Raw genomic sequence first — 25,302 nt, 5'->3', positions numbered from 1 at the left:
AGAAAATACATAACATGTTAATGCGTTATCTACAAACAGAAAGCAGTCTAACCTCCTCTTGGCATTCATGCGCTACTTTTGTTTTTAGAATAATTTGTGACCCTTTGAAGTTTCCATAATGCCAAAACCAGAACCCAGACTGCTATTTGGATTGAGAATCTATCCTTTCCTCCATTTTTTCAATAATTCATCTGAAGGACAGACTCATTTGAACAGAGATAAAATTTAGTCGGTGCACAATGTATGTGATATTTAGTTATCACTTCTGCCATTCAGAAATATGCCACCTAGTGAAAACAGCTTCTCAAAGGATTACTTAAATTCGAAACTCCCCTTATTTAGACTACATGAATTGCTCAAGGACATCAGTCCCCATCAGATGGACTCACACAGAAGCCCATCCAGATCACTGCTTTATGTACAGGGGAGTAACACCTTACTTCTGTCCCAAGTTATATGCCTTTTCACACTGAAAATTAGGACTGGAATAAAACTGAGCAAGACCGATCAAGGTGAAACCACTTGTAGAATACTTAAAGCCTCAAGCACAGGCTGGGTGTCTCATCTGGCTGCCCCATCGCCAAGGTCTGCACCATAGTGGTCCCAGGCTGGGACCACCAGCAGCGCTGGGAGGAGAGATCACGGCTGCTCTGCAGTGAGGGCAGATGATTATTTCTTAATTTCAGCTATGAAAACCACTACTGAAGGCAGCACAGGGACAGTGCACTTGGTACACCATACACCCTGAGCAGCCATTTTCTGGAAAAGTGCACACCAAATTAGTATTTATGTGCAGTGACATTTTTTAAATGCTGCCTGCCTTTACAGCAGGTTTGGGTCACACAGCTTTAATGGAGCTGCTCTCAGCTTTCGGACCAACTCGTTTCACGCAGCCACATCTCCTCATAACCAGAGTGCCTCGCCTACTGCTTGTTTGTAAAGGGGCAAAGTAAAAATGACAGATTTTTGGCCACTGGCCTCGAACAACAGAGCTGAGAGCAGGCATTACCCCTTGCCGCCAGGATCAAGAGAAAGATTATTTTAATCTGTTTCACACAGATAAAATAGTTGCCAAGGGATTAAAGGAGACTAGCTGAAAAAGGGAGCTTGTAGAAACTACGTAAATTAAAACAGGTGTGTACTTAGGCAACGATCAGCTTCCTCACAGGTGTTAGGAGCAAGCAAGCTAGGTGACTGTAACCCCGTCGGCACCCACCGCAGGCTGTCCCTTGCTGGGCCTACACCTGACCTCCACGCCAAGCGCTGGCACGTGCTACATGGCCTCAATGCCACAGGGACTAGGGCCCTCCATGGCAAAGTGACCTCGTGTGGCATGGAAATGGGGCTCAGTGTCCCCTCAGCTCCGCTGGGTGGCACAGCCCTTCTGGTATTTCACACAATACTGGCCGCTCAAGCCTTCTGCTGTTGGTTTCTGGAAAACGCTGCTTACCGAATTTTACTTGTGATCCTGACATATCTTACCCTAGATTAGTTTTAGTGATTGTTATAATAGTATTGAGTTACAAGTTCATGTCCGGATCATGTGCAGCTTCCTATTACAGTCCGCCTCAGAACTGCTGCTTCTTAATGGAAGAAGGGGAGAGGTATCCACATAACATAATCCATTCCCCTACTTGTGTCATTTCGCTTTATTTGCAATTAATCTCACCTACTCTTCTGATCCATTCAGGCCCTTTACAAGGTTTATTGTACACTGTTTTTTCAAGCTCTTACAGCAGGCATAATCACTTCTCATAGATTATTTTCTTTTAAAAAATAAATTATTAACAAATCATTTTTGCTATTCGCACTGTAATAATCTCTTATGGAAGTCAGAGTAAGGATCAGTATTAAATATTCAAATCATACACAACAGCTGTATTTAGGGATCAGGCACAGTAATAAAGATATCCTGACTGGCTGTGAGAGTCACACTGATCATGACTGATTGATATGTCTTAATTAATTAAACTATTAAGTAACAAGGGCCCTGATACTTACCCTTTGCAGTGATAACATACTGCTGCTCACTGAGATTTCCCAGTGATGGATTTCAAATTCATTCCCTGATATAAATGTGTCAGAAATGCAACATACCTTGGAATAATAATTTCTTTGTATAATGTTTTTCATATAGGCTGCATTCCAAAATATTATAGAGTTACATAATCCATTTGCGAACACAAGAGGGTGAAAAACAAAGCGGAAGAGAAAAGTGTGTGATGAACAGACACAGACCCTAGAGACAATCACTCTGAAAACAGACAATGAGTCAACGAAGCGAACAGATGTGGGATGGTCAGACCGGAGCTATGGAAGAAAACACAATTTCTCTGACATCACAGGTGTAGGGTGAAGTGGCTTGGAGAAGGCCACTGCTGTCAAAGCAGAATGAGTACTGCAGTACACAAAGACTTAAGATCTTTTGTAAGAGCTGCATCAGGTCAGTAATAAGCTTTAACCTGAAGAAGAGCAACTTTTATGTCAGATCCTAACCATTTTGAGAAACTGATCACCTACAATGTGACATATGGACCTATATATATAATACATCCATTTGGTTCCTAAGATAAATATATATCTCAAAAGGAAGCTACAACCTTTGTGAAGTATAATTATTAATAAAAAGTTAGGATTTACAGATTCTCAAAAATCTTCAGCCTTTTGCTAGTATCTCATAACTCTGCTTGCTAAGGATGACTATTTCCCAGCTCATTATTACTTTTCATGTGGTCTTATGCTGATATTATTACATATGTCACTGCTAGCACAATTTCTAACTTTCATTATAATCTCATTTTTAAGTCACTCATATAAGTTCCTTTTCATCTGAAAACTCCCATGCTTAAAGTCAGCAACAGTTTTTGGAATAGTGGAACAGGCAAGCTCAGGTGTACTCAAAACAATCTTCAAAGAAGCACTGTAATAACATAGTTTTTTTTACAAATAATTTGACTTAAGAATGGGGGAGAATGAATACAGTAATTTTGTTCTAATGTGGTTTATTCTGTAGGTTAAAATGAGATTCAAGAAAGTTTCAATTCACATAACACATTTCAAAGAATATCCACTTGATGATCTTTTAGCTGTGGATAGCCTGGCAGAGCTTGTTTTTGGCACGATATAGGTTAAGATGCAGAATAGTGATGGTCACGTTTCAGCACTTTGGATTTGGAGCTATTTAATGCCTGAGTTTCCAGCTGTATCAAAACTCTGACGTCTGAATTCAGAGTTTAAACCCATCTCAGCTCTGGGTCAACCTCAATCAGAAGGCTGATGCTTCCTAAGGGGGTCATGTCCATGCTGGCTGGTCAGCCCAGCAACAGAAGGACAGGAGCTCAGACATGGCAAGGGAGGGTATACTGCTTCCAGTAGGCTGAGGTATCTGGCTCTACACACAGTGAAGGATCAACACAGAAAAAAGAAGACGACAAAAAAAAAACAACAACAACAACAACAAAAAACAACAAAACAAAGCAAAACAAACAATAAAAATACGATTCTAAATAATCATATATAATCCTAAAAATAAAATGTCAAATTCTGTTTTTAAAGTCTGTACTCTGCAAGAACACTTTAACCTTTATCAGAGAATGCTTAGAAGCTGAATACAGACTCATACCAACATGATGCTTATCAACAAGCCTGATAGTTCAGTGGCACATGAGACCTATGACAAGACATTGCTGTGAAAATGAGACCAGAACTGCCCACGACATGTATTGATGAAGGACATCTGCTTGCCTCAGAGCTGGGTGGAGTTCGGTGGCATTATAAATGAAATTTGGTTCTGTTTCCTTGGTAAAAAAATAATGACTTACCGCAGGTGGAAATTGTGGTACAAATTCCCCAAGAGCATCTTGACCCACCACTTTACAACTTATATATTTACCCAGCAGCTTCGATCAATACAGCAGAAGTTGCTGATGTAAACTGCTCACTTGAAGATCATTTTTCCCTTCTATCTAAATGAAGATGATGCACTATAGCTCACCTGTAACTTCTGGGTCAGAGAATCCCTCTGTGCCTGGAGCTCTCTGGCATTGTCTATTTCTTGTTTCAATCTTTCTATTTCCTAAAGGAGAAGAAACAACTTCTTTAGCAACATATTATTTGGATTGGCTTCAGTACAGGTAAGCTGGCTACTTCTTCTTCTCCTGAGCAAGGCGTAGCAATGATACCAAAACTGGCAACTGGCTACTACCTATCATAGCACATGAAGTTTAAGCTCTGCTCCTAATACTCCTGAATCACAGTCCCCAAAAGGCAATCCCCTTGTGAATAAACAACAATAAAGACAAGTATTTTCTTTGTCATGCAAGTCCAAGCCTCCTTCCCATCCAAAAGACTTGAAATATTTTTTTTTTCTTGGAATATTAAGAGTCCTTGTAATTTGAGAAACAATTTTGTTTTTTATGTTCTGTTATAATCTATCCTTTCCCATTTTTTCATGAGAAAAATCCAATTTTCATCTGTGAGCTGCTTATTATGTCACTAGCAGCAGGGCTGAGCATCAAAAAATTACCAGCCTTGACCACTGATTTCTATAAAAGACTTAAAACTAACAAATATTTCTCCCTACAGGGGCATATTTACCTTCCAGAACTCCTCTTGGAAAGGTATCTCTGCATTCAGCAACTCAGCACAATGTGAAAGAGCAAGGGCACCAAAATGGGAATCATTACCAACCTAAGGCTAATCTCAGGTCTGAGGGAGCTTGAAGAAGGCTTTCCTCCATTTTGGGAGCATGTTCTGTTTGTTCCTAGGAGCTCTTCGCCTGCACCCTCCTCAGAAACAGCTAACAACAACTCAGCTGGAGACCCTGCAGGACACACTGGCCCTCCAAATGTACATACCAGTGCGTGCTTTGTCTGTGCCCATGCAGAGCTCAAGGGATCTGATCTTAAACAGGGCAAGCAAACCATCATACGTGGCCCCCTCCAACTCCTTCTTCCCATCTATAAAGGGTCAATCCCCAGTCATTCTGTGGCACAAATCTTTTTTCCTCTAGGACCCATGCCAGTGCAGGTGTTACTCCAATTCTTTGTATTTTCCTGTTGCTGGCCAAGCCCAAGGCAGATGGCACAAAAAATATCATCCAAGTTACAGACTGGGGGTTTGGCACGCGTTAAAGGAGAGGGCTTATCTTTGGGATCATAAAAGTCAGCTATATTAACACAGACTGAAAAACAGATTGGCCTGAAAAAAAGGCATTGATATATTTCTTGCTCCAAACCCCTCTCTCCAGAAAAAGGAAAGCATGCTTATGACTGCTTCCCTTCTTAGTCAGTGTGGACAGCATTAGTGTGGTGATTGCTCTAAAGAAACCACATGTGCCTCAATGCAGACTTACTTTTGCAAAGAGTAAAAGCAAAGATGAAAAAATGATATTTTTTGTTCTTCAGATACCTAGCTCTATATTGGACAGAAGTAGAAGGAAAAATATTAATCATTTCAAATAAGCTGAAAAATTAAATTTTTACATCCATAGGAAATACCACGACACTTACTAGTCATTGCAAGATTAATATTGAATTCCTTTAGAAAAGATGTAACAAAAAAGCCAAAATAAACATTAGCAAATACCTCTTCTTTTTTCTTCAGCGTAGATTCTAATTCCTGTATTGTCTGGTTTAATTCTGTTTTATGTGTGTGGACTGCATTGGCTTGACTGCTCACACACTCTAGCTCAGTCACCTGTTGAAATAAGTGGTGGCAACACACAGAGAATTAATTGCAACAATTTCAAGGTACCATTATTTCTTAGAATAAATAGCTGAATTTGAAATATACCCTTAGTTCTGGGTGACTTATGTTGATTAAAATGGTGAAGCTGTTCTTATGAAGCTGCGTACAAGTCCTTAACAAGTTGTTTTGCAGAAAATGGCTGCTGTGACTTCTAATGTTTACTGTAACAACTTGGAAACAATAAATTTAATATATTGCAGGCTGAAAAGAACATTAATTAAAAGTTATACTCACTAATTATTGAAAATTTTACAGAAGAAGCTGAATTACCATTTCAGAAACAGTAACATCTAGATGATTAAACACAGATCTAAGTAACCTCTCCATCTGACATTTTTTAATGTTGCACCATCTTAATCAACTAAGCCACAATGCTCATCCCCTTCGTAGCACGCCAATTAACATTTCACAGCCTCAATTTCTGACTCCGCATCAGAAGATACTCAGCTACCAATGTACAGCTGCCAGCTTCTTACTTCCTGTAGTCTCAGACTTCATCTCTCAGTCACAAAACAAACAACTAATGGCACAATTTGGATTTGTACTGTTCCTCTTTATTAGCAGGCAGCAAACATTCTCCATCTGCCCTTGGATAAGATAAGATACCTGGCAATAGTATGCCCTTTTCATTTTATATTTTTAATTGATGAGATGTTAATATCCTAACATTCACAGAAAAATGGTTGTCAAAAATGGCTTATGCATTAAAGAAATAAAAGTTCATGCAGCTACAGTCTACACAGACTTCGTTCACGTACCTCTCAAATTACAGTGCAGTTTCAGAGAACTCTCACACTGCATGTCTGCATGGATTTCTGCACTAAAACCTTTTTGTTTAGGAACAAACTGTAAAAAAATACTATTTAAAAACCAATAACTCATTTTTTTCCCAGACTGTCTGTCAGTCTTAGTATACGGTGTTTGACAGAGCTGCATCATCTACCTACAGAACAAATCTGCCCCAATAACTAGTTTGAACATAGCATGTTTCTGTGCTACCCAATTTGTCAAGGAAAACCCCTAGGTCTCAAATTAAATTCCTTAGAGAAGTAGCCCCTAGACAGAGGGCATGTATTCTCCAGGACATTTTTCTTTCTTAGATGAAAATCTTGAGGAATCAAGGGTGGTGTCCTCCACCACCAATATAGTCTAGCCAGAGAAGCCACTGTGATGCCAGTAATTTAAGACTCTGAATGGTTTGCAGGCTTAAAAAATAGATTACTGAATGCAGGGAGAAGTTGAGGGAAAGCCAAGATTGAAATACAAGAAAATTAAAACAAAATCCCTCTCAGCTTTTCTTTCTGAGTCACAGGGCTTGAAATTCCCTTGTGTTCCCCTGTGGCCTGAACAGTAGTCTCGTTTCTCCTCCTGGAAAGCTGTCATTTGACATTTTTGCACACCAGGTTAATAAATGTAGAGACACTAAAATTACAGCAATTCTTTGGAGGGAAAAAGGGAATGAGGGAAGAGAAGGTAGCTTGACAGGACCCCCCAAGAACTATCTTATTTACTGAAATTACCCCAGAAGAAACATCTGTGCTCATGGCACAAAGTAACAGCAGTTTGTTCAGTTTTATATGTTACTGAGTATTTTGATTGCAGTCTTAGACCTTTTCCTCAATTTGCCAAAACTGCACAAAAAATATATCTATTTAGATTTTTTTTGTAACAATTGTAACAAGCTAACAATTGTTACTGTTACGGTATTCACTGCAATAACTACACAGTCACAACCAACCAGAATTGCAACACACCAGCTGGGATAAAGCTATGTCTAAACAGTGTCTGAACTAACACGTTGTTCTACATTACACTGTGTAAACACATCAAGAATCACCAACTCGCAGAATAATTTAGGCTGGAAAGGGAGCTTGGTGCTCATTCGGTCCAGGCCCCTCATTCAAAACCAGGCCAATTTTGAAGTCGTATTTCATTGCTCAGGGTCTTGTCCAGTCAGGAACCATTCACCATTTCGTAGCGTCACCACACTTTTATCCACATCAACCACCTTCACCTCTTCTGAATTTCAACCTAGTAAACATTTCCAAACTTTTCTGCTGAACCAAGTCTTGAATTAGAGACAGAAGCTTCTGTGAACCCAGGGGTAGTGTTGATTTAGAAACCCACATTCAGACCCTTTTCCACCCATTTTGAAAGTCTGGAACTTTATACGATAACCTCCAAGAAGGTCAATCTCTCTCTTAAAGCTGTTGTACCCACTGGCTCTTACCAAGTACTGGTGCAGTGAATACTCATTTACACTGAGTGGTACAGCCTCAACAGGAGAGACGGGAAAAATCAGTCCCCAAAACACCTTTCTCCTAGTGCTCTAGAAGCAAGGGTGCAGAGGTCTCTCTCCCTGTGACTAAGGAAGAGCTTGAACCCTACTGTTTTCCATGGGGTTTCCTCCGGGCAGGCACACACGGTGAGGATGCATGCATACTGTTAGCGCAAGCTTGGAGTCTGAGGGGGCTGGTGGATTGAGCTGGGGTGGGTGAAATGTTACCTTGCTGTTGGCTGCAGGTATTGCTACCAGCCAGAAACACCTCCTGCGAGAGACCCACTGGCTGCACGGCTCGCATGAACACTCCTCAGTGTGCTCTGGACATACTAACTTGAGACACCTATTGAAATTGCTTAAGCAAACACAGTTGATTTTGCTTGAGCAGGGTAGAGTTTGCTCCACAAACTTTCTTGCCAACAGTCAACTGCTCTCAGAAGGGGCTGTGATACCTTGCTCTGGTCCAGCTTTCTTGTAGGCAAACATCCATTTTTTACTGCTTGTGCAAGAAAATAATGCATGGTTCAACTGTTTTGTTTACTGCTGAAAGCCAAGTAACTTGGGAAAAAAAAATCAATTTAAAAACATGTTTACTTTAATAATAGTCTTATTTAAATGTCCATTCCTATAAAAATGTGAAAAGATGTCAAATATGCTCATGATGCTCTCTTTCTGAATGCACCTTTAAAAAAGAAAATCATATTACGACCTTTCAAAAAATCTGCAGAGTAAGATGGAAAATGATGCGATATAAAGCATACATAATTGAAAACAGAAGTAACAAAATATAAAGCTCTAGGCAAAAACATGGATAACATTTACTTGCTCTATTTCCTTGTTTCAAATTGAATTTATTTTTCTAATGACCACTGGTCCAAAAAACATCAAAAATAACTGTTTATGCGTTATGCACAGAAGGGGGCATAACAGGAAGCTAAAATGCTTTAGTCTGACCCTCCCACATGCTATTTTCAGGGACATCTCCTTATTTGTTTTTTCACATTTAAGAGCAAGGCTCAAGCAATCATTCAAGTCTTTGCACAGCAACACTAAATAATGTATCTGTGATTAAAACTTGTTTCCAGTACAGAATTCTGACTGTATTCTGACTTCTGACAAAGACTGAAAAAACAGTCTTTGAACAATAACTGACCAAACAAGGTTCTTCATCATAAGACTGCATTGACTTCCATATCTGGAAAAAGTCTGTACTGTGGCTTCATATTTGAGACTTAAAGGAATATTGTTCTTAGCCCCTGCTTCTGTACTTTACATTTGTCATCCAGGTAAAGATTGCTTGTAGAGAAAGAAATTCTGAAAGGGCTTTTTAGTGACTATTTAATGGGCTATTTTTTCCCTCATATGGACATTATTATACTTAAATGCATACTTTAGTGAGAAATTCATCAGTTGAAATAAGACAGAAAGGCAACTTGTTCTGACAGAGCCTAAGCCTTCTGAGCAGAGGCCATTAAAGAGTTTTCTGGAAATTCTGATCTAAGGTCAACACCCTATAAATAGAGGAGAACGCCAGGCAGACATTTTCATCATGCTGTGCAGCTGTTGCCAAGACAGGAGGAGTGAGACCACGTAACAGAAGGGGCAACAGATTTTATATAAGCTTAAGACAGTAATTGCACAGAGCTTCTCCAAGAAAACAAACCAAATCAAAGCATGAAGAAAACAAATGTAGAGATCGTATCAAATCCTAACACAGACAACTGCTTCATGAGTGAAGACTTTGGTTAGACAGAAGCAAAGAACTGGGAATGACAGAAATATTTCAAGTGGTTGCCCTCCCAGAGCAATTACTGACAGAATGAATCTGAGCTACGTTTGCTCAAGGTTGATTAATTTTTTTCATATCACTTTCTTGAAATAGATTTGTATACTTCTAATCTCAATCAACAACTGTTTTTTTTTCCTGTCTTAAGAGTCAGTACCTACAAATCATTAATTTCTCTTTAAACTTCATACAGAAATTACTTTAGCTATTACAAAAATGCTGAGAAATACGGGTTAAAGTACATTTTCAGTGTTGCTTTAGTCTATTTTATAGATATACCTGACTATCTTAACTTGTTGTTTCCTAAAGGTATTTTTGACACTTATTTATTGTGGAACACAGTATTTAAGGTCTACTAACCCAAGCTACAGTGCAGAACAGAGAGAGTACTCGTGCAAGACAGAATTTAAGTATTACTTATGCATTTTTAGCTGGTTGAGTTACCCTTGCTTAATGGATCACAACCGTGATTGTGATATTATTCCATCAATAATTGAAGATGAACCTCCTTCAAATTAAACAGAGCCCTTTGCTTTCCACAGTAAGTAGAAAAATGATATTGTGTAGCTCAGCAAAACAAGGAATAACTGCATAAAATTTCACATAAGTTTTGCAGAAGAAGCTTCTCAGTTCTTCATGGTAGACAGTAAGATGGAAGACAGCGTGCAAACAAGACAACCATAAAAAACAATCTAGTATAGCTTTCAAGAATAAAAACTCTGGGAAAAATTTTGGTTCTAATAAATGTGAAAATGCAGAAAACAAGGAAAATTGCTTTCCTAGGTTGCTGCTGAAAAAAAAAAAAGTGCACCATCGTATTATCACTTCTGACAGCAAATTAACTACTGTAGTCTTTCAAGATTTACCCATAGATAAAATGATAACCTGAGAGTAAGGGGAAGAGTTTTGTGTATTACCAACAATACATTACTTTTTTCAACTTAGAAATCAATTAAAGATTTTGCTGAAAAGGACACATTTTTCTCTGTGGGCACTGAAGCCTCAAGCCATGGAAATATCAAAATGTTTTCTACAGTTAGATATTTCTGCAGAGATGAGAGAGGAATAATCCATCATCTGCTTGATTTTTGTGAAAAACAAAAATGAAACTGAAGTAGGAATATTTGAAAATACAAGAAGTATAATAAAATCGATGCTCTGAGCTTCAGCCATGCATTGCTATTTGCAACTGATAGTGTTAATACTAACTTCAGGGAATATCCCTTTGTCTGAAATTCAATTAGTAAGTTTTTTTTTTTTTCCTGCTATCTGACCAGTTCATAAAATACATGCAATAACAAACTCAATACAGATATGTCATCTTTTAATCCTGTGGACTTTTAGTTCCTGTAATTTCCTCATTCTCCAATAGAGTTTTGGAATTATAGGTTATATTTCATTCTACAAAGCTTTGACTACATAAAAATGCTGCAGTATGCCTCCACAAAGTGCGCTTTGTATACCCTGCAGATCTTAACAGTATTCCCTCTTTTTAGAAAGATGATGAAGATGGGGATGAGGGTCCTTAAGTGAAAACATTTTTTTTACTATCCCAGAGTGACCGCAGTTACTTTTTTATCACCCCACATTCAGTGTAAGTGAATTTCCACAAAAAAAAAAAAAAATAAAGACATTGTCTTGGGTCATAAATGGAAATCTGCTCTAAAAGTAAATCAAGGCAAGCAGAAGATAATAAAGGACTTGCCTTCAGTTCACCATCCATAAAAAAAAAAAAAGTTGGCTTCACATTCTGATTACAGGAAACAAAACAACTATAACCTGATTCACCTGCTTTGCCTGAAAAAGGGCAGATTTTTCAGTAACTTCGAAGTATTAAACAAGGTTTGATTCTTAATAAAGGCTAGATGTGGACTATAAGTATTAGGAATCATGCCTAAAAAGGGACCTGGGAGTCTGTGGTAGACACTTCTGTCCAAGGAAATGTTCTGACATTCTAAATTCAAGACTGACAACAAATAAAATTTCAAAACCAGTATGAAATTTATGATAGCCGAAATGGATATTGGAGGAGCAAAAATGTACATCTGAGAGAAAAATACATATCCCTTGAAATAAAATGCTCACATTTTTTCCTTTGGTTATCCCCTAATATCATGCAACAAAGGTGGCCAGGTCACAAGGCTCTTCTCAAGGATTCTTAAAGTACCGCTATGGATTTCTTTTTATTAGAAACTAGTTCTACTGTTGGAATAACAGACCTTAGGAAGGTAATTACAGCCTGCCCTAAAACATAAACTCTTCTTTTAGGAAATGATTGCAATTTCAAAAATAAAAAGCAAAGTCACTGTTTTCCCACATACCTTTAGAAATTCAACAGTTAGAACAATTAGCCTTTCCAACACAGACCTAAGACTGTGTTGTTTCTTAACACTCCCCAGAACGTTTGGTCAATATTTAACATTACTTAACATAACTTGGGCAAAAGCTACCTATGTATTTTGTCTTTATCGGGATTTTCAAGTGCAACAAAAATTTGCTTGCAATTCCAGATTAATGGAATGCATATGTAAAAATACAGATTTATTTGTCTGGTTTTTGTTCACTTAGGATTGGTCCAACTGCACACACATTTGTTTCAATTAAATGCATTAAAAATGCTAGCAAAATGATAGTCCCACTGTTTCAATTAAATTGCCAAATGAACCATATTTACCCTGCAAAATGCTTATCTATTTTCTTCATAAACAAATGGCACCACATGACTACCGAGCCGCATGCTAATTACAATAATTTAAGAAGGAAATTATACTCAAGTAGCCTTTCTCTTTAATCAAGCAATCTAAGTTTAAATATAAGTTCATATTTTTCAGGAGGGATAGGAGGGACACAGTCTTGAAGACTGTATAACAAGAGATAGACATCACATAAAAAAAGACGCATTGCCAATAATTTTTTGGATTAAATCTCTTCTTCTTACCACTCTTTCTGTCACCTTATTTCATATTTCCACTTTTAGAACATTTCTTTCCTCACTTAAGTAAGTTATTCACAGTAGTCTCATATTGGCGATAATAAATTCTTCAATGAGCACTGACTTCTCAGAAAATCAGAAATCCACAGCATGGGCTCTGATTCAGCAAGCAATTGCACATCTGCATGTTTGAAACTGAGTCTTGGCTATCCATTTATTAATGCAGGTGGTGGAAATGTGGAGGTGACTGCTAGGGGTCTGCAAAGATTTTCTATAGACATTTTTAGGATAATCTGAGCAGATGATTTATATGGGGCCTCATACTTCCTGTGGACTTCACCAACTGCATTTAGACATTTGTTTTCTTTAATTAGCATACAAATGGCATGGTAAAATGATCATGGTTTTATTTCTGCATGCTCATGCATTTTTTTAAATATCCACTTAAAAATTTCTTTTTACAGTAGTGAAATCAAGATCCATTATTTGTCAGGTGTTCTTGACGACTGCATAAGATGTCTTCATACTTATTTCATTCACCGGATGAAAGAACCAGAACATAATAAGCTAATTTTATCTAATTTTCTAAGAAATTTTGGTAAAATAACAATCTAGAATTCAAGAGTTTACCTCTCTGTTCTTTTAGAAATACCCAAGAGCTTGATCACTTGCCTTCATCTTGTCATTGCAGCTTTCTTTTCCTGCAGATATATGATCTTCAAGGACTGCAGCTCTTTTATTATGCACTGGTGTTATTACTCTGAGCTATTGCCCAGTGTCATAGGATGATTTACTTTAGCAGTTAGCATACAAGAAAAAAATGTATAATTGTAATTTTTTACATGACAAAGATGAAACTTTGGGATATGTTCCATAATTTATATCACCACTCAATCATTTCCTTTCTGTGATACCAGGATTAATGTTAGTACCACTGTTATTTTATTTGTCTGAAGTAGCTACTTCAGTTGGTGTTTTTTTCTGTTACTGAGCTGTTCTAAACTCATGAATCCCTTTTGACTTCAAATGTTACACAGGGTGTGTAGGAGTGCTCCCCAACCCTGTTTAAGGGAAATCCTTGTTGTTAAGCTGCTTCTGAGCAGATTAGAAGACAGAAGGCTCAGAGCTCTAAGTTAAGCTCTTGACTGGGCATCATGTCTTCTCAAAATTATTATCTCTTTGTATTTTAAAAGGAAAAATCCATTCAAAAGTTTAGTCAACTTTTGAAAAATATGTCTGACAAAATATCAACATACAGTATTTCTGATTTAAGCTCAAATTATAACAGAAGAGAGCACAAAACTTTAATTTATGGAGAACTTTGCACTCAGACACACTGAATTTGTATCTATTTCTTCTCAGCTCTAGGCATTACTAATGAAGAGAATAAATGGAACAAAGAAAACAAAAGCCTCAGAGAAAGCAAATAAGTGCAGGTTAATGTGAGAAACTAAATTGTCGTATGTGGAAATCTTAATCGGAAGAAAAAAAAAGATAATAAATTAACTTAATTTTTTTAAAATGTAATCACTAATCAAAGAGGGGGCATTGTAGCTTTGTTTCTATTATTTTAAAAGTGTAATCTGTGATACACAGAACAACTATTTCAGTCAAATTTGAAAACAATTATAGAACAGAAAATGATGGGTTTAAAAGAATTTAAAACCCCTGAAAAATCAAAGTTTACAATGAGTACTGTATGAGGGTAGAAAGGATCTGCAGAAGGATCTGGACAGGCTAGGTCAATGGGCTGCATCCAGTTGTGTGGCATGCAACAGGGCTAACCGCTGGGTGCTGCACTTGAGGCATAACGACCCCTTGTAGTGGTACAGGCTCGGGTAGGGTGGCTGGAAAGCTACCTGGCAGAAAAGGACCTGGGGGTGCTGGTCTACAGCCAGCTGAACGTGAGCCAGCTGTGGTCCAGCTGGCCAAGAGGGCCCACAGCCTCCTGGCCTGCACCAGAAATGGTGTGGCCAGCAGGCCTAGGGAAGGGATTGTCACCTTGGACGCAGCACTGGTGAGACCGCACCTTGAGCACCTTGAGTCATCGGTTTTGGGACACTCACTACAAGAAAGATATTGAGTTGGCGGAAGACATTAAGGGAAGAACAATGAAGCTGGTAAAGAGCCCAGAAAACAAGAATTATGAGGAGTGGATGAGGGAACTGGGGCTGTTTAGTCTGAAGAAAAGGAGGCTGAGGGGAGACCTCATCACCCTCTACAACTACTTGAAAGGAGGTTGAAGTGAGGTGGGTGTTGGTCACTCTTCCCGGGTGACAAGTGATAGGATGTGAGGCAACGGCCTTCAGTTGCACCATGGGAGGTTTACAGTGGATATCGGGAAGTATTTATTCTCATAAAGGGTGGACAATCATTGTAACGGGCTGCCCAGGGAAGTAGAAGTGGTGGAGTCAGCATCCCTGGAGGTATTTGAGACGTGTGGATGTGGCATTTAGGTACATGGTTTAGTGGTGGGGCTCGCTATGTCAGGTTGATGGTTGGACTTGGTGATCTTGAAGGTCTTTTCCAACCTAGATGCTATGATTCTATGAGCCAAAGGAGCTATTTTATCACAGTGAATGAGAATAAAGGAAAGTATACAGGTGAGATATGATATAAAATCAAAGGATATTTATAAATTAAACATGACAAAATTCGAACTGTGGAGAAAGGTACCATAAAAAGTCACCTAATAAATAGTATTAGCAGGAAAAAAAACCACATTCCTTTATTTTTAAATAGAGGCAATTATTTAAGTAAGACTATATATAAAGCTATTTATATAAAGAGGAAGCTAAAAACAGAAATAATAAGATAAAATTTCCTAATCAATATGCATTACTTCCCCACCACTACCACACTTGACAGAGGGTATGAGTCTGCTGTGGCTTGCAGATAGATAGATGACTCAGGCACCAAAACTTGTATATATACTTAAAGCACGTAAGGAGTGAATACCACAATCACATTATATATAAACCACATAATATGTTATTAAATTGCTCTAAACTTAACAGCTAGTGGTAGAAGTACAATTCTTTATTTTGAAAGCTGGTCTATTTTGTACAACACTATGATCTTACAAGTGTGTGTATCCCTCTAATGAATACAGATCTACACACATTCTACTTCTCCAGTGGGCAAGATGCTGTGACAGCCAACTTTTGCATATAAAACAACTACATTGCGACTAAACATGCAAACTATTTTCCAAACTTTTGTTTATCCTTGAAGTATTTTTTTCTATGAATATTTTTAAATATCATCTATCAACCCTTTCTCAACACAGTTTCTTCTGGATTAAAAAGCATTTGTCTTCTGAACTGGCATCATCCACAAGTTGCAGTACGGCATATTCTGAATAGATATTACAAAAACCAATTTGACAAGAAGGGTGGTCAAGCATTGGAACAGGTTGTCCAGTGATGCTGTGGGTTCTCTATTTTTCTGGATTTGACTCACTGTCCTGAGTAACCTGATCCAACCCTGGAGCTGGATCTGATTTCAAAGTTGGACATACTTTCAGTAGGGAGTTGGGCAAGATAAGCTCCAAAGTTCCCCTCCATGCTAAATTATTCTGTGATTCTGTGAACTAAAGATGGAGTTCATCACATGTCTAGAGGATTACCTAGACGATTATCCTATGGAGAAGGGCAAGCACTTACAGAAACAAATTAACTCAATACGTTAGTCAGTTTTCTTAGACTGGTACACCCATTCATGTTTCTGTGTCTATATGAATCATCTATATAAAAAAAGAGGACCATCCAAAACATGATGTGTAAGTTCTACATAATCTCAGGAGAAATGGATTCCAATTTAGGGAGCATTTTTGGATCAGTTGCAGCTGGTGCTTACACTGAGCTTAGCAGATAAACCTAACAGAATGCTTACATCATAGTCTCTTAACACTGCTTGCTATCAAACATACCATAGCCAACAGTCTCCACATTCACCTTTTCAAAAGCACATTTTCTGTCCATGTAACAGAGAAATATCTGAATTACAGTTTCTTTTTGGAATGGGGACCTGCTTCAAACTGAAAGATCAGTGCCCAGTGCGCAGGTCAGAATAGCTCTTGTATTGTGTTGTATGGGTAACAGATAAATTGATTTTTAACATCCTCTGCAGACTTTTGCCCAGACAGTTTGATTTACTGTGTTAGCCAAGTCTTTATTTTTCTCAAAGCAATTCCAATAGAGGGCAGTATTCTTGAGCTGTAGTAATTTACAGGCGTGCCCATTGAGACATATGCAGAGAGGTTTGTGAGATATTAGTAAACCCCAAGGTCCTGGATTACAGAAAGATTTAATACAAGCACATAAAAGGTGATTGTAAAAGAACATCATAGATGATCCCACATTATAACATTCTGTATTTCCTCAGAAATACAAAATAATTGCAGGAAAGTTGCTGGGTTTGCTTGGTATCAGGTGCAAGCAAAGTAACATACAAAAAAAATCTATATTCAGTAATTATGTTTGCCAATAACAAATTTCCAATAACAGGATAGGGCTAAGAGTGACAGTAATATCAAGAAAAAGGGATTTTCTATCACCATGCTGTGCTCATTTTGTCTGTTTGGGTATCCCCACAGTGGGCAGGCAAAAAATTCAGTTTCTGTTTTTCTGCATTACTTTTTTTTGTTGTTGTTGGATCAGAACTCTATTGTCTCTCTCACCTTTGCAACTGAAGTTGTCAATACATTTTATTAAGAAGAATGCTACCTCATCTTCACTGTAAAACCTAACTAGTAGTGAAATCCACCTTATATTCTGCAGTATCAAAATTTTATCAAATCTGACTATTATCTTTCATCCACAAACCTGGAAAACAGGTTAGAACTTCCACTCTTCCAAGGGAGATGCTTAAATGAGACAAGAAAGTGAAAACATCTCTGTACGAACATGCATGACAAGCTTGTGCCTGAATAGAAAAGTTCCGAAGCAATGCAATTTTGTCAGCAACCATCAGTTTCTTCAATTGAAAGCACTTTGCAAAAAGCACCAGTTTTAATTACATTTCATGCCTTTCATCCAGACAGGTATCACACACGCAGTTAGAGTCCATTGGAAATTGTCACTCCTCCCTATTAAACTCATTTGGCTAGGATTTCAAGATCCTTGTTTCAAATCAGTCTAGGTATAGGACTGCCCCAACAACCTGACATTTCCCCGGGTTTCTCAAGTCGTGGGAATTCTTGCTACTCTTCCAGGGCTGGGTGAAGGTTAGGTGCAACCTGCTGAATTTCTCATCCTCAGATCAATATGATGTTTGCTCCCGTGATAGCCTTCAGTTGGACAGGTCCAGTGCACGTCTGAAAGAAGCCTTTGTAATTTGCAGGATTTGGCTATGGCTATCTGTTATTTCCATACCTTATTTTGTATAAGAGACTACAGTCTATAAAATCAAATTAAAAAATCTGCTGTGTTTGCTATTTAACCTTTCCTGTCTGTCAGCTTATTCATGAAAGTGGTCTTCATCCACAAAAGTATACAGGTCTTCTGCCTTTTTTTTTCTCAGTTTTCTTAACTAAGTTCATATTAAAAAAAATCTAAAAATACTCCACCAAATCTTTTCTACATCTTTTTCTACATCTTTTCTACATACATGTGCTAGACTTGCCTTCATTTTGAACAAAAATACGCCCTAAGCTACAATGACACATTCACATGGATAAACGTGAATAAATTATACCAATATATTAAGTGCTATATGTGAAAAGAAAAGAGAAATTGTATACTCTATTCCTCTCTCAAAAACTGTTACTCCTATCCCACTTGTGGTTCTAATTTCTGATTTGCCAAATGACTTCTGCAAATTTTACAGTGAATGGAACAAGACCCTGCCCCTCCTGCATGAGTGCAGGAGCAGATCATTATTTGCACATAACGAGCCTGGTGCTACACACAGTTTTCTTTGGGTGCAAGACCAAAAGGAAGCTGCTAGTCCTTGGTAACTCTGGGAACTACAAGAGGGTTCCTTTAACTTACAGATCTGATGTCAAGTTTCTATGGGCTTAGCTGCAAGAGGGAGTCACATGTAATGTTATGGTGAAAGTCCTGAAACAGATGCGATGCAGCTGGCATAAAGTGAGGAGTGAAAGCTGGCGAAGGTGGCCTAAGGTTTAGAGCATAGATAACTCTGGCTACAACAAAACCCTCTAAAGAAAAGGAACTGCTACAAAAGAATTCGCTGAGAAACTCTGTGTGCTTTAAAATGATCTTTAGCGTCTGTCTCAAAGATTTACCTAAAGCTCAACAATAAGCTTATTTGTTCCACTTCAAAATGAGTGAATACAGTCACCAGTACTTCCATCTCAATAACACTGGCTGTTTGCTTTGACTTACCCGCTTATGAAGACGTTCTGCTTCCTCCTGATACGCAGCAAGCTGTTGTTTCCATTGTTTTACATTGGCAGTGGACTCCAGCAGGGCTGCTGTGAGCTTAGCATTATTACCCTTGAGCGTGGCCAGTTCTGCCTCCCAATGCTTGCTGATTGTCGAACTGCAGAGAGAGAATGAGAATGGTCAGAGAGTTCAAACCTCTAGGACTAAATGTTCAAATGAGAATAGAAGTGTGCAAATCATCAAAACTTCAAATTCGGAAAGTACTCATCAACAGAATTTTTAATATAGATTTATCATTACCGGAAAACAACCTCTACCCTACTAGTTCAAGAGGTTATTTTCTTTAAATAAAATGTTATGGATGATGAAATCCAACCAGCTCCAGGGAAGACCTCATTGCAGCCTTTCAGTCCTTAATGGGGGCTTATAAAAAAGGTGAAGAGTGACTTTTTACATGGGCAGATAGTGATAGGAGAAAGGGTAATGATTTTAAACTAAAAGGGGGAAGACTTAGATGTTGGTAGGAAATTCTTCACTCAGAGGGTGGTGAGGCACTGGAACAGGTTGCCCAGAGAAGTTGTGGATGCCCCATCCCTGGAGTTCAAGACATCAAGTGGATAGGGTCCTGGGCAACCTGATCTAGTGTGAGGCATCCCTGCTCATGGCACGGGGATTGGAACTAGATGATCTTTAAGGTCCCTTCAAACTCAAACCATTCTGTGATTCTAGGAAAAGTAACAGCATGTAATTCTAGAATATGCACATGATTAGTCATCATTTTAATATATATGTATTATGTATAAGTGCTTTTTCAATGTATTACTTAATGAAAGACATTGTAGGGAAAGATTTGTCACCAACATGATTAAGAGAGCTAATGTAGTGCTTTGGAACTACAGATTAGTTGACCTAATGCAAGCCTTCTATGCCTGAAATATACTTTTTATTATTATTATTAAATACCATACTTAATTTGGACTTACAAAATCAAAGATCTTGAATTTAAACAACATAATACTGTTAATAATTCTTCAGTAATATCAGCAAAGAACCTAAAGATCAAGAAGCATAGAGATATTATTCCTTTATTGCAAATAGGATTGTGATGGTGGGATTTATTTACGTAGCCATGGAGGAACAATTCTTGCCTATAATTTAGTTACTATCTGCGCAAATACAGGATTTTAATTTTCAAAGATAATTAGTCAGCCATCATCCATAGACCCCATCCTTATACTTAGAATGCAAAGGAAAAACATCTCAGATATATCAGGTGATTGTATTTCTATGCAAATAGGTCATTACCATTTACTTTTATAAAGACAACCACATGTGAGTTGCACACCTACATGAAAAATACATATAGAAAATAATTAATTTTTGTCTAATTAACTTACTAGTAAAGGCATCACTGACAACTAATGATCTGTAACTCTAACCAAAATGACTTTGCATATAAGTTTATAGTGAATTATGAATAATTATTGTAATCTATTTCTAATAACTAATATAATTTAATATCACAGAATCACAGAAAGGCTTGGGTTGGAAGGGACCATATGTTTAATTATAGTTTACTGATATTTTGTATATAAGCTCATAGGCTTATTTGAACTTTGCACATATGAATCATTCTGCCACCATTTCACCCACCAAGTTTCTTTTTCTCACTTCTTGCATACGCACAGCCTGTTCCACAAATGCACATTTCAAAAACATTATGATTCCTACAAAAACTCCTTAGGTGTTCAAAGTCAACCAGTCACTAAGTGCCACTCATTATCAACTCAGATCACATCTACAGTTTCACTAAAATGGGATGTCTGATTCTTCCATGCTCCTGCATTTTCTTCCAGATATACTGCTTCTTCCCTTGAACAGGAATACAAACTCTTTCAGAAGAGAAATACAGGTTCTTTCAAATTGCTCTAGCATTTCATGATCTATTCTACTAATTAGAAGTTCACCACTGGAAATTTTAAATCTTCAGTGACTAAACTAATATAATGATAATCCTACTTCATTAGGGAACACTGACTCACATATTAAAGAAGATGAGAACAAATTTATGTAACAATATCTATACTTCTGTTTCTCTCAACAGATTTACTTTTCATCTATAGTAGTACAGCAGATCAACAACTTCTGTAAAAATCATGCGAAAAATTCTAGTTCATTATCATAATCGCATTTCCTCCTAGATGTTCTGATCTTGCAAACAAATGTCCACACCAACTTCATGCAAGTGAGTGGTCCTATTTAGTAGCCCTGCTACAGCAGGACTAGAAGTTAACTGTGTGTGTGACGCTTACTCACGTTTACAAAATGTATCTTACTACTTGTCTTTTCTCACGGAAGAGATATACACACAAGATCCTATATTCATGTAATCCAGCAGATTACAAGCTAATTATCTGGGATGGTTACAGGAAGGGAACTGTTTGATCGCTTCATGTCATAACTGACGATGCAAAAAGGGTAGTGAATGGATTTTTTTCAAATTATTTTTTATACTTACAATAATAAAAGGCAAAATTATAAGCAATGAAAATCCCAGAAGACAGAGTCCTAGTCAATGCTGAGTAACCACATGAGTGGGATTCCTGGCATGTCTCACCTGCACCTTTGCCCATTGCCCTTACCACCCTGACAAGAAAACAGCTAGGAGTTCTTCAGTTATTTCTTGTACACTGGAACATCAGCGGTAAATACAAATCATGTATTTTCTGTAAACTGCTATAGCTACCCTGGTTCAAAAGCTGGAAGGTTTCTTTGGAGCTTGTTATTTTAAATCAGTCACTTTCAACAGGACTGCACTAGTACTATTTCTCAACTTTACGTTTTATCCCTAAGAAATCTATACAGTGGGTTTGAACACGCCTATTGTAATGCAGAAGTTGTTTATAACATACACTGTACATTTTTTCCTACAAATAATCGCTACAATATCTTTTGTGGATTGTACTACTGCTCCACAAAATAGAAGCCTATTACTTAATTTAGTCTAGTTTTGTATTTGATAATACACTATAACTTCTCAACTATTTAGACTTATCCTGTTTCTTCTGGAAAAAAACTCCACATTCTCTGACACAAATATGTGATGGATATCATACCAAGAAACAAAGGCCAAAGACACTTTTTTTTTTTGTATTTCCATACTTCGTAAAATCATAATCTGATTAAAATAGCCTGTAACCAATCATAGCAATACGTAGTTATTTTCAAATAACTTCTTCACACACACATGCACACAGACAAATGTATGGTTTGTGAATTATTTTGGTTAAAACTGGACTTATCTTGATTTAAATTAATTATTTTAGAAACAGATCAAAGCACACCTACAACAGGCTGTTCTTAAACTAGATTAAGATTATATGCATTGATGCTCCTATCTGTAGGGCTACATGTGTTCAAGTTTATTAACAGCTCCAAAGTGAACACTGAGAAACACACACTTCAGGCACATACTTCAGGGAATTCTCCCTCAGGAGAGAAAATTCTGGAGCTAATACCTGGGATGGTAAACACTCAGGTCCTGAAGCTGAAAGTACACACGCCTCAAAAACCCAAAGGGCTCACAACAACTGCTAGACCCTGTGGCCAGGATATTGATGATGAAACAGCTGCACTAACGTCACTTAGGATAGGTGTAGGTGGGCTACCCATACTCTTTCTCTCTAAAACCTCTTGTTTAACTCCTGATTGAAAGGCTTTTTGCTAAACGGAATTGATTTTGCCCTCAATGTATTAGATTGCATCAGAGGAAATACAAACACACCTCTGTCAGGGTGTCTTAATGGTTGTAACAAAACCATTACACAATGAAACAAAACCAAAACATTCTTCATGTGTTCCAAGATTATTTGCCCACATGAAATGGGAACACTTATTCAGTGATGAAAGTGATCCAAATTACAATGCAACTTCTGCCAGGACACCCTTCAGAGTTACACTGCAGAGCAAAGAGCTGAGCTGTATGTATAAACACGGTGACACAGGCATGCACACATTTGCAGCTTAAGAATTCAACCTGCATAAGTATGTTGTTTTGTTTTGTTCTGAAAGCCAGGCATCCTTTTACTAACAACGTCATGATTTAAATACTTATTTCTTCATACTCGTCACAATTAACATCACTGGCTTCCTGGCACAATTTAAGTTTTAAGTTAGTTTTTCAAAAAAAGAGACATTTTTCATACCTGTTCTTGCCTGTTTCTCATCATGAAAAGCTCCACTGAACTTTTAAAAGTATCATAACAGAAAATGAAGCCTTGTCATTTCCTTGTGAAAATTCTGAATGTTTGAACACAGATGACAAACTGCTTTACAAACATACCTGCACAAGTGTTTCTACAGCAGTGGAGGATAAGCCCAATGCAAGAGCAAAAAATAGGTCTGTTATGGTTAACAGCAAAATACAAGTTTTATTGTCTCCACTGAACATGGTATACAAAAAAATTCTTCCGTAACACAGGTTTAGGTCACACTGATTGTATGTAAAATTATCTCTACAGTGATGACTGTTCATGGGATTGTAAGCACTTCTTAGCAAGTAAAAACTCAAAAACCTCCCAGAACCTCTGATCCTTGGTGTTGGCCACAGTATGTGGTATGTGGGTAATGTTAGACATGTTCACTGCCAGAATGGTGCATGGTGTCCACCTTCAAGGCAAAGGATTCAAAGTCAGATATTTAACTTCTATAGCACGCAATAATTTAATCACTACCACAACACACTCCTAGACCAAACCACTGACTGGTATCCTATGGCATAACTGTGACACCCCTTGAGACTGAAATAGGATTCTACAATTTTCAATACTTTTAGGCATTCTGACCAATTAACATTGACCTGATCTCCATTCTCACTAGGTATTAGCTACAACTCCAGTAAGTGACTGAGGAATAGCTTTGCTATCTGTCCATCTGTGACCTGAATAGAATGCGAGAGGCTATAAATGCATGATTATCTTTCTCTGCGAAGTAGGTCACTTAAGGAAAATTAATCCTAAAAGCTCCAGTCCCATGTTTAGGCAGTTGGAGAAGACTTGCAAATGCAGGTGCAGGGAGCCCACATTAATGAGTTGCATTCAAAATTAAGTTACTTCAAGAGATCCCTTCACAAAACAAAGAAACAAAAGCAGTCCAAGTTAAAAGACATTTTCTGCTTTTGGAATCAGTGTTGCTTATTCATTGCTTGCTGCATTGCAGGCAATATCAACACTATAAAACATGGTTTAAGCTTTAGTTTAGATTTACAGAAATAAAGGGTGTGCAGAATTATGCTTTATTAATATTCTATGTTTTTAATTCTGGAACTGTTGCTTAAAAATGAATTAATTTAACAGTTGGATTTCTTACTCTACTGTAGTCATGGTTTCAAACTACATCTGCTCAAAGGCAAGTAAATTCTTTTCTTCAAGTGTCACTGGTCTCCACTTCAGATATATGGTGAGCAGTACTGTCTTGGGGTGGCAGAAATGAGGAATTTGGTTGAATGGAGACTGAAGTACTTTCACCATACAATTTGACATCTGGTATAGTAACTAACTCCATAAGACTTGACAAATATGAATGGAGCAGAGTCCCTGTAGCTGCTGTTCAGATTATAAATAGTGGCATGTTCTGGAAGCAGACCAAGTGCCTGGTGATGTAAGCATTACCAATCAGCGAGAGAGGTACGTCAACCAGCTGGTAGCAACACATTAGCTGCACTGGCAGCAAAGGTTGATCCTTACTGACAGCCTTTCTTGTGAGCTGCACAGAGCAGCTCTTCAAGCTCAAGGAAGCAAAGGGTTCTTGTAAATGATTTGGTTCCCCTACAGTAGTGTCAGAGAGTTCTAGTGAATTCAATCAGCATCACTTCTCTTTGGAAGCATAAGGCAAGTGTTTGGACTTACATAAGGCTTTCAGCTGAATTTGGGAAGGAATTCTGCCTGAAGTCCTTATGCAATCCTTCACATGAAATAAAGCCATGTAAGTGTTCTTCTACAGAGGCCTGAGAACGCTTAATGCTCCTGGCTGCAATAATGGAAACTATATGTGATGCTGTTAGAATAAGATGGTAAGCTTTAAAGTGTGGTTTAAGATAACTTCACAAGCTTCTGGATGATGCTGAGATCCCAGGCAAGAAGGCTGAGAACTCTGCAATGGGCTATGCTTGCAATTGCTTTCATTGGAACAACATGACTGCCCTGTT

The 25,302-nt window shown here is 37.8% G+C and overlaps 1 protein-coding gene across 4 annotated transcripts in view; it reads right to left on the bottom strand.

Annotated features, from left to right (window-relative positions):
* Positions 1–25,302, bottom strand: part of HOMER1 (homer scaffold protein 1) — an 87,964-nt gene that overhangs the window by 2,674 nt on the left and 59,988 nt on the right. For 3 of the 4 annotated variants that reach the window (XM_080573134.1, XM_080573132.1, XM_080573131.1), the window contains exons 6-8: positions 19,098–19,254; positions 5,587–5,697; positions 3,995–4,075 (exon numbers count right to left, since the gene is read on the bottom strand). In XM_080573134.1, coding sequence (XP_080429260.1) covers positions 3,995–4,075; positions 5,587–5,697; positions 19,098–19,254 — 349 coding nt within the window. Of the gene's footprint in view, positions 3,392–3,994; positions 4,076–5,586; positions 5,698–19,097; positions 19,255–25,302 lie in introns of all 4 variants that reach the window. The other variant, XM_080573133.1, reaches the window with a different exon arrangement.

Source organism: Anser brachyrhynchus, assembly GCF_964034855.1.
Source record: "Anser brachyrhynchus genome assembly, chromosome: Z".
NCBI classification, from domain to species: Eukaryota; Metazoa; Chordata; class Aves; order Anseriformes; family Anatidae; genus Anser; species Anser brachyrhynchus.
Note: the sequence above shows the minus strand (reverse complement) of the source record. Positions and strands in the feature narration are given on the sequence as shown.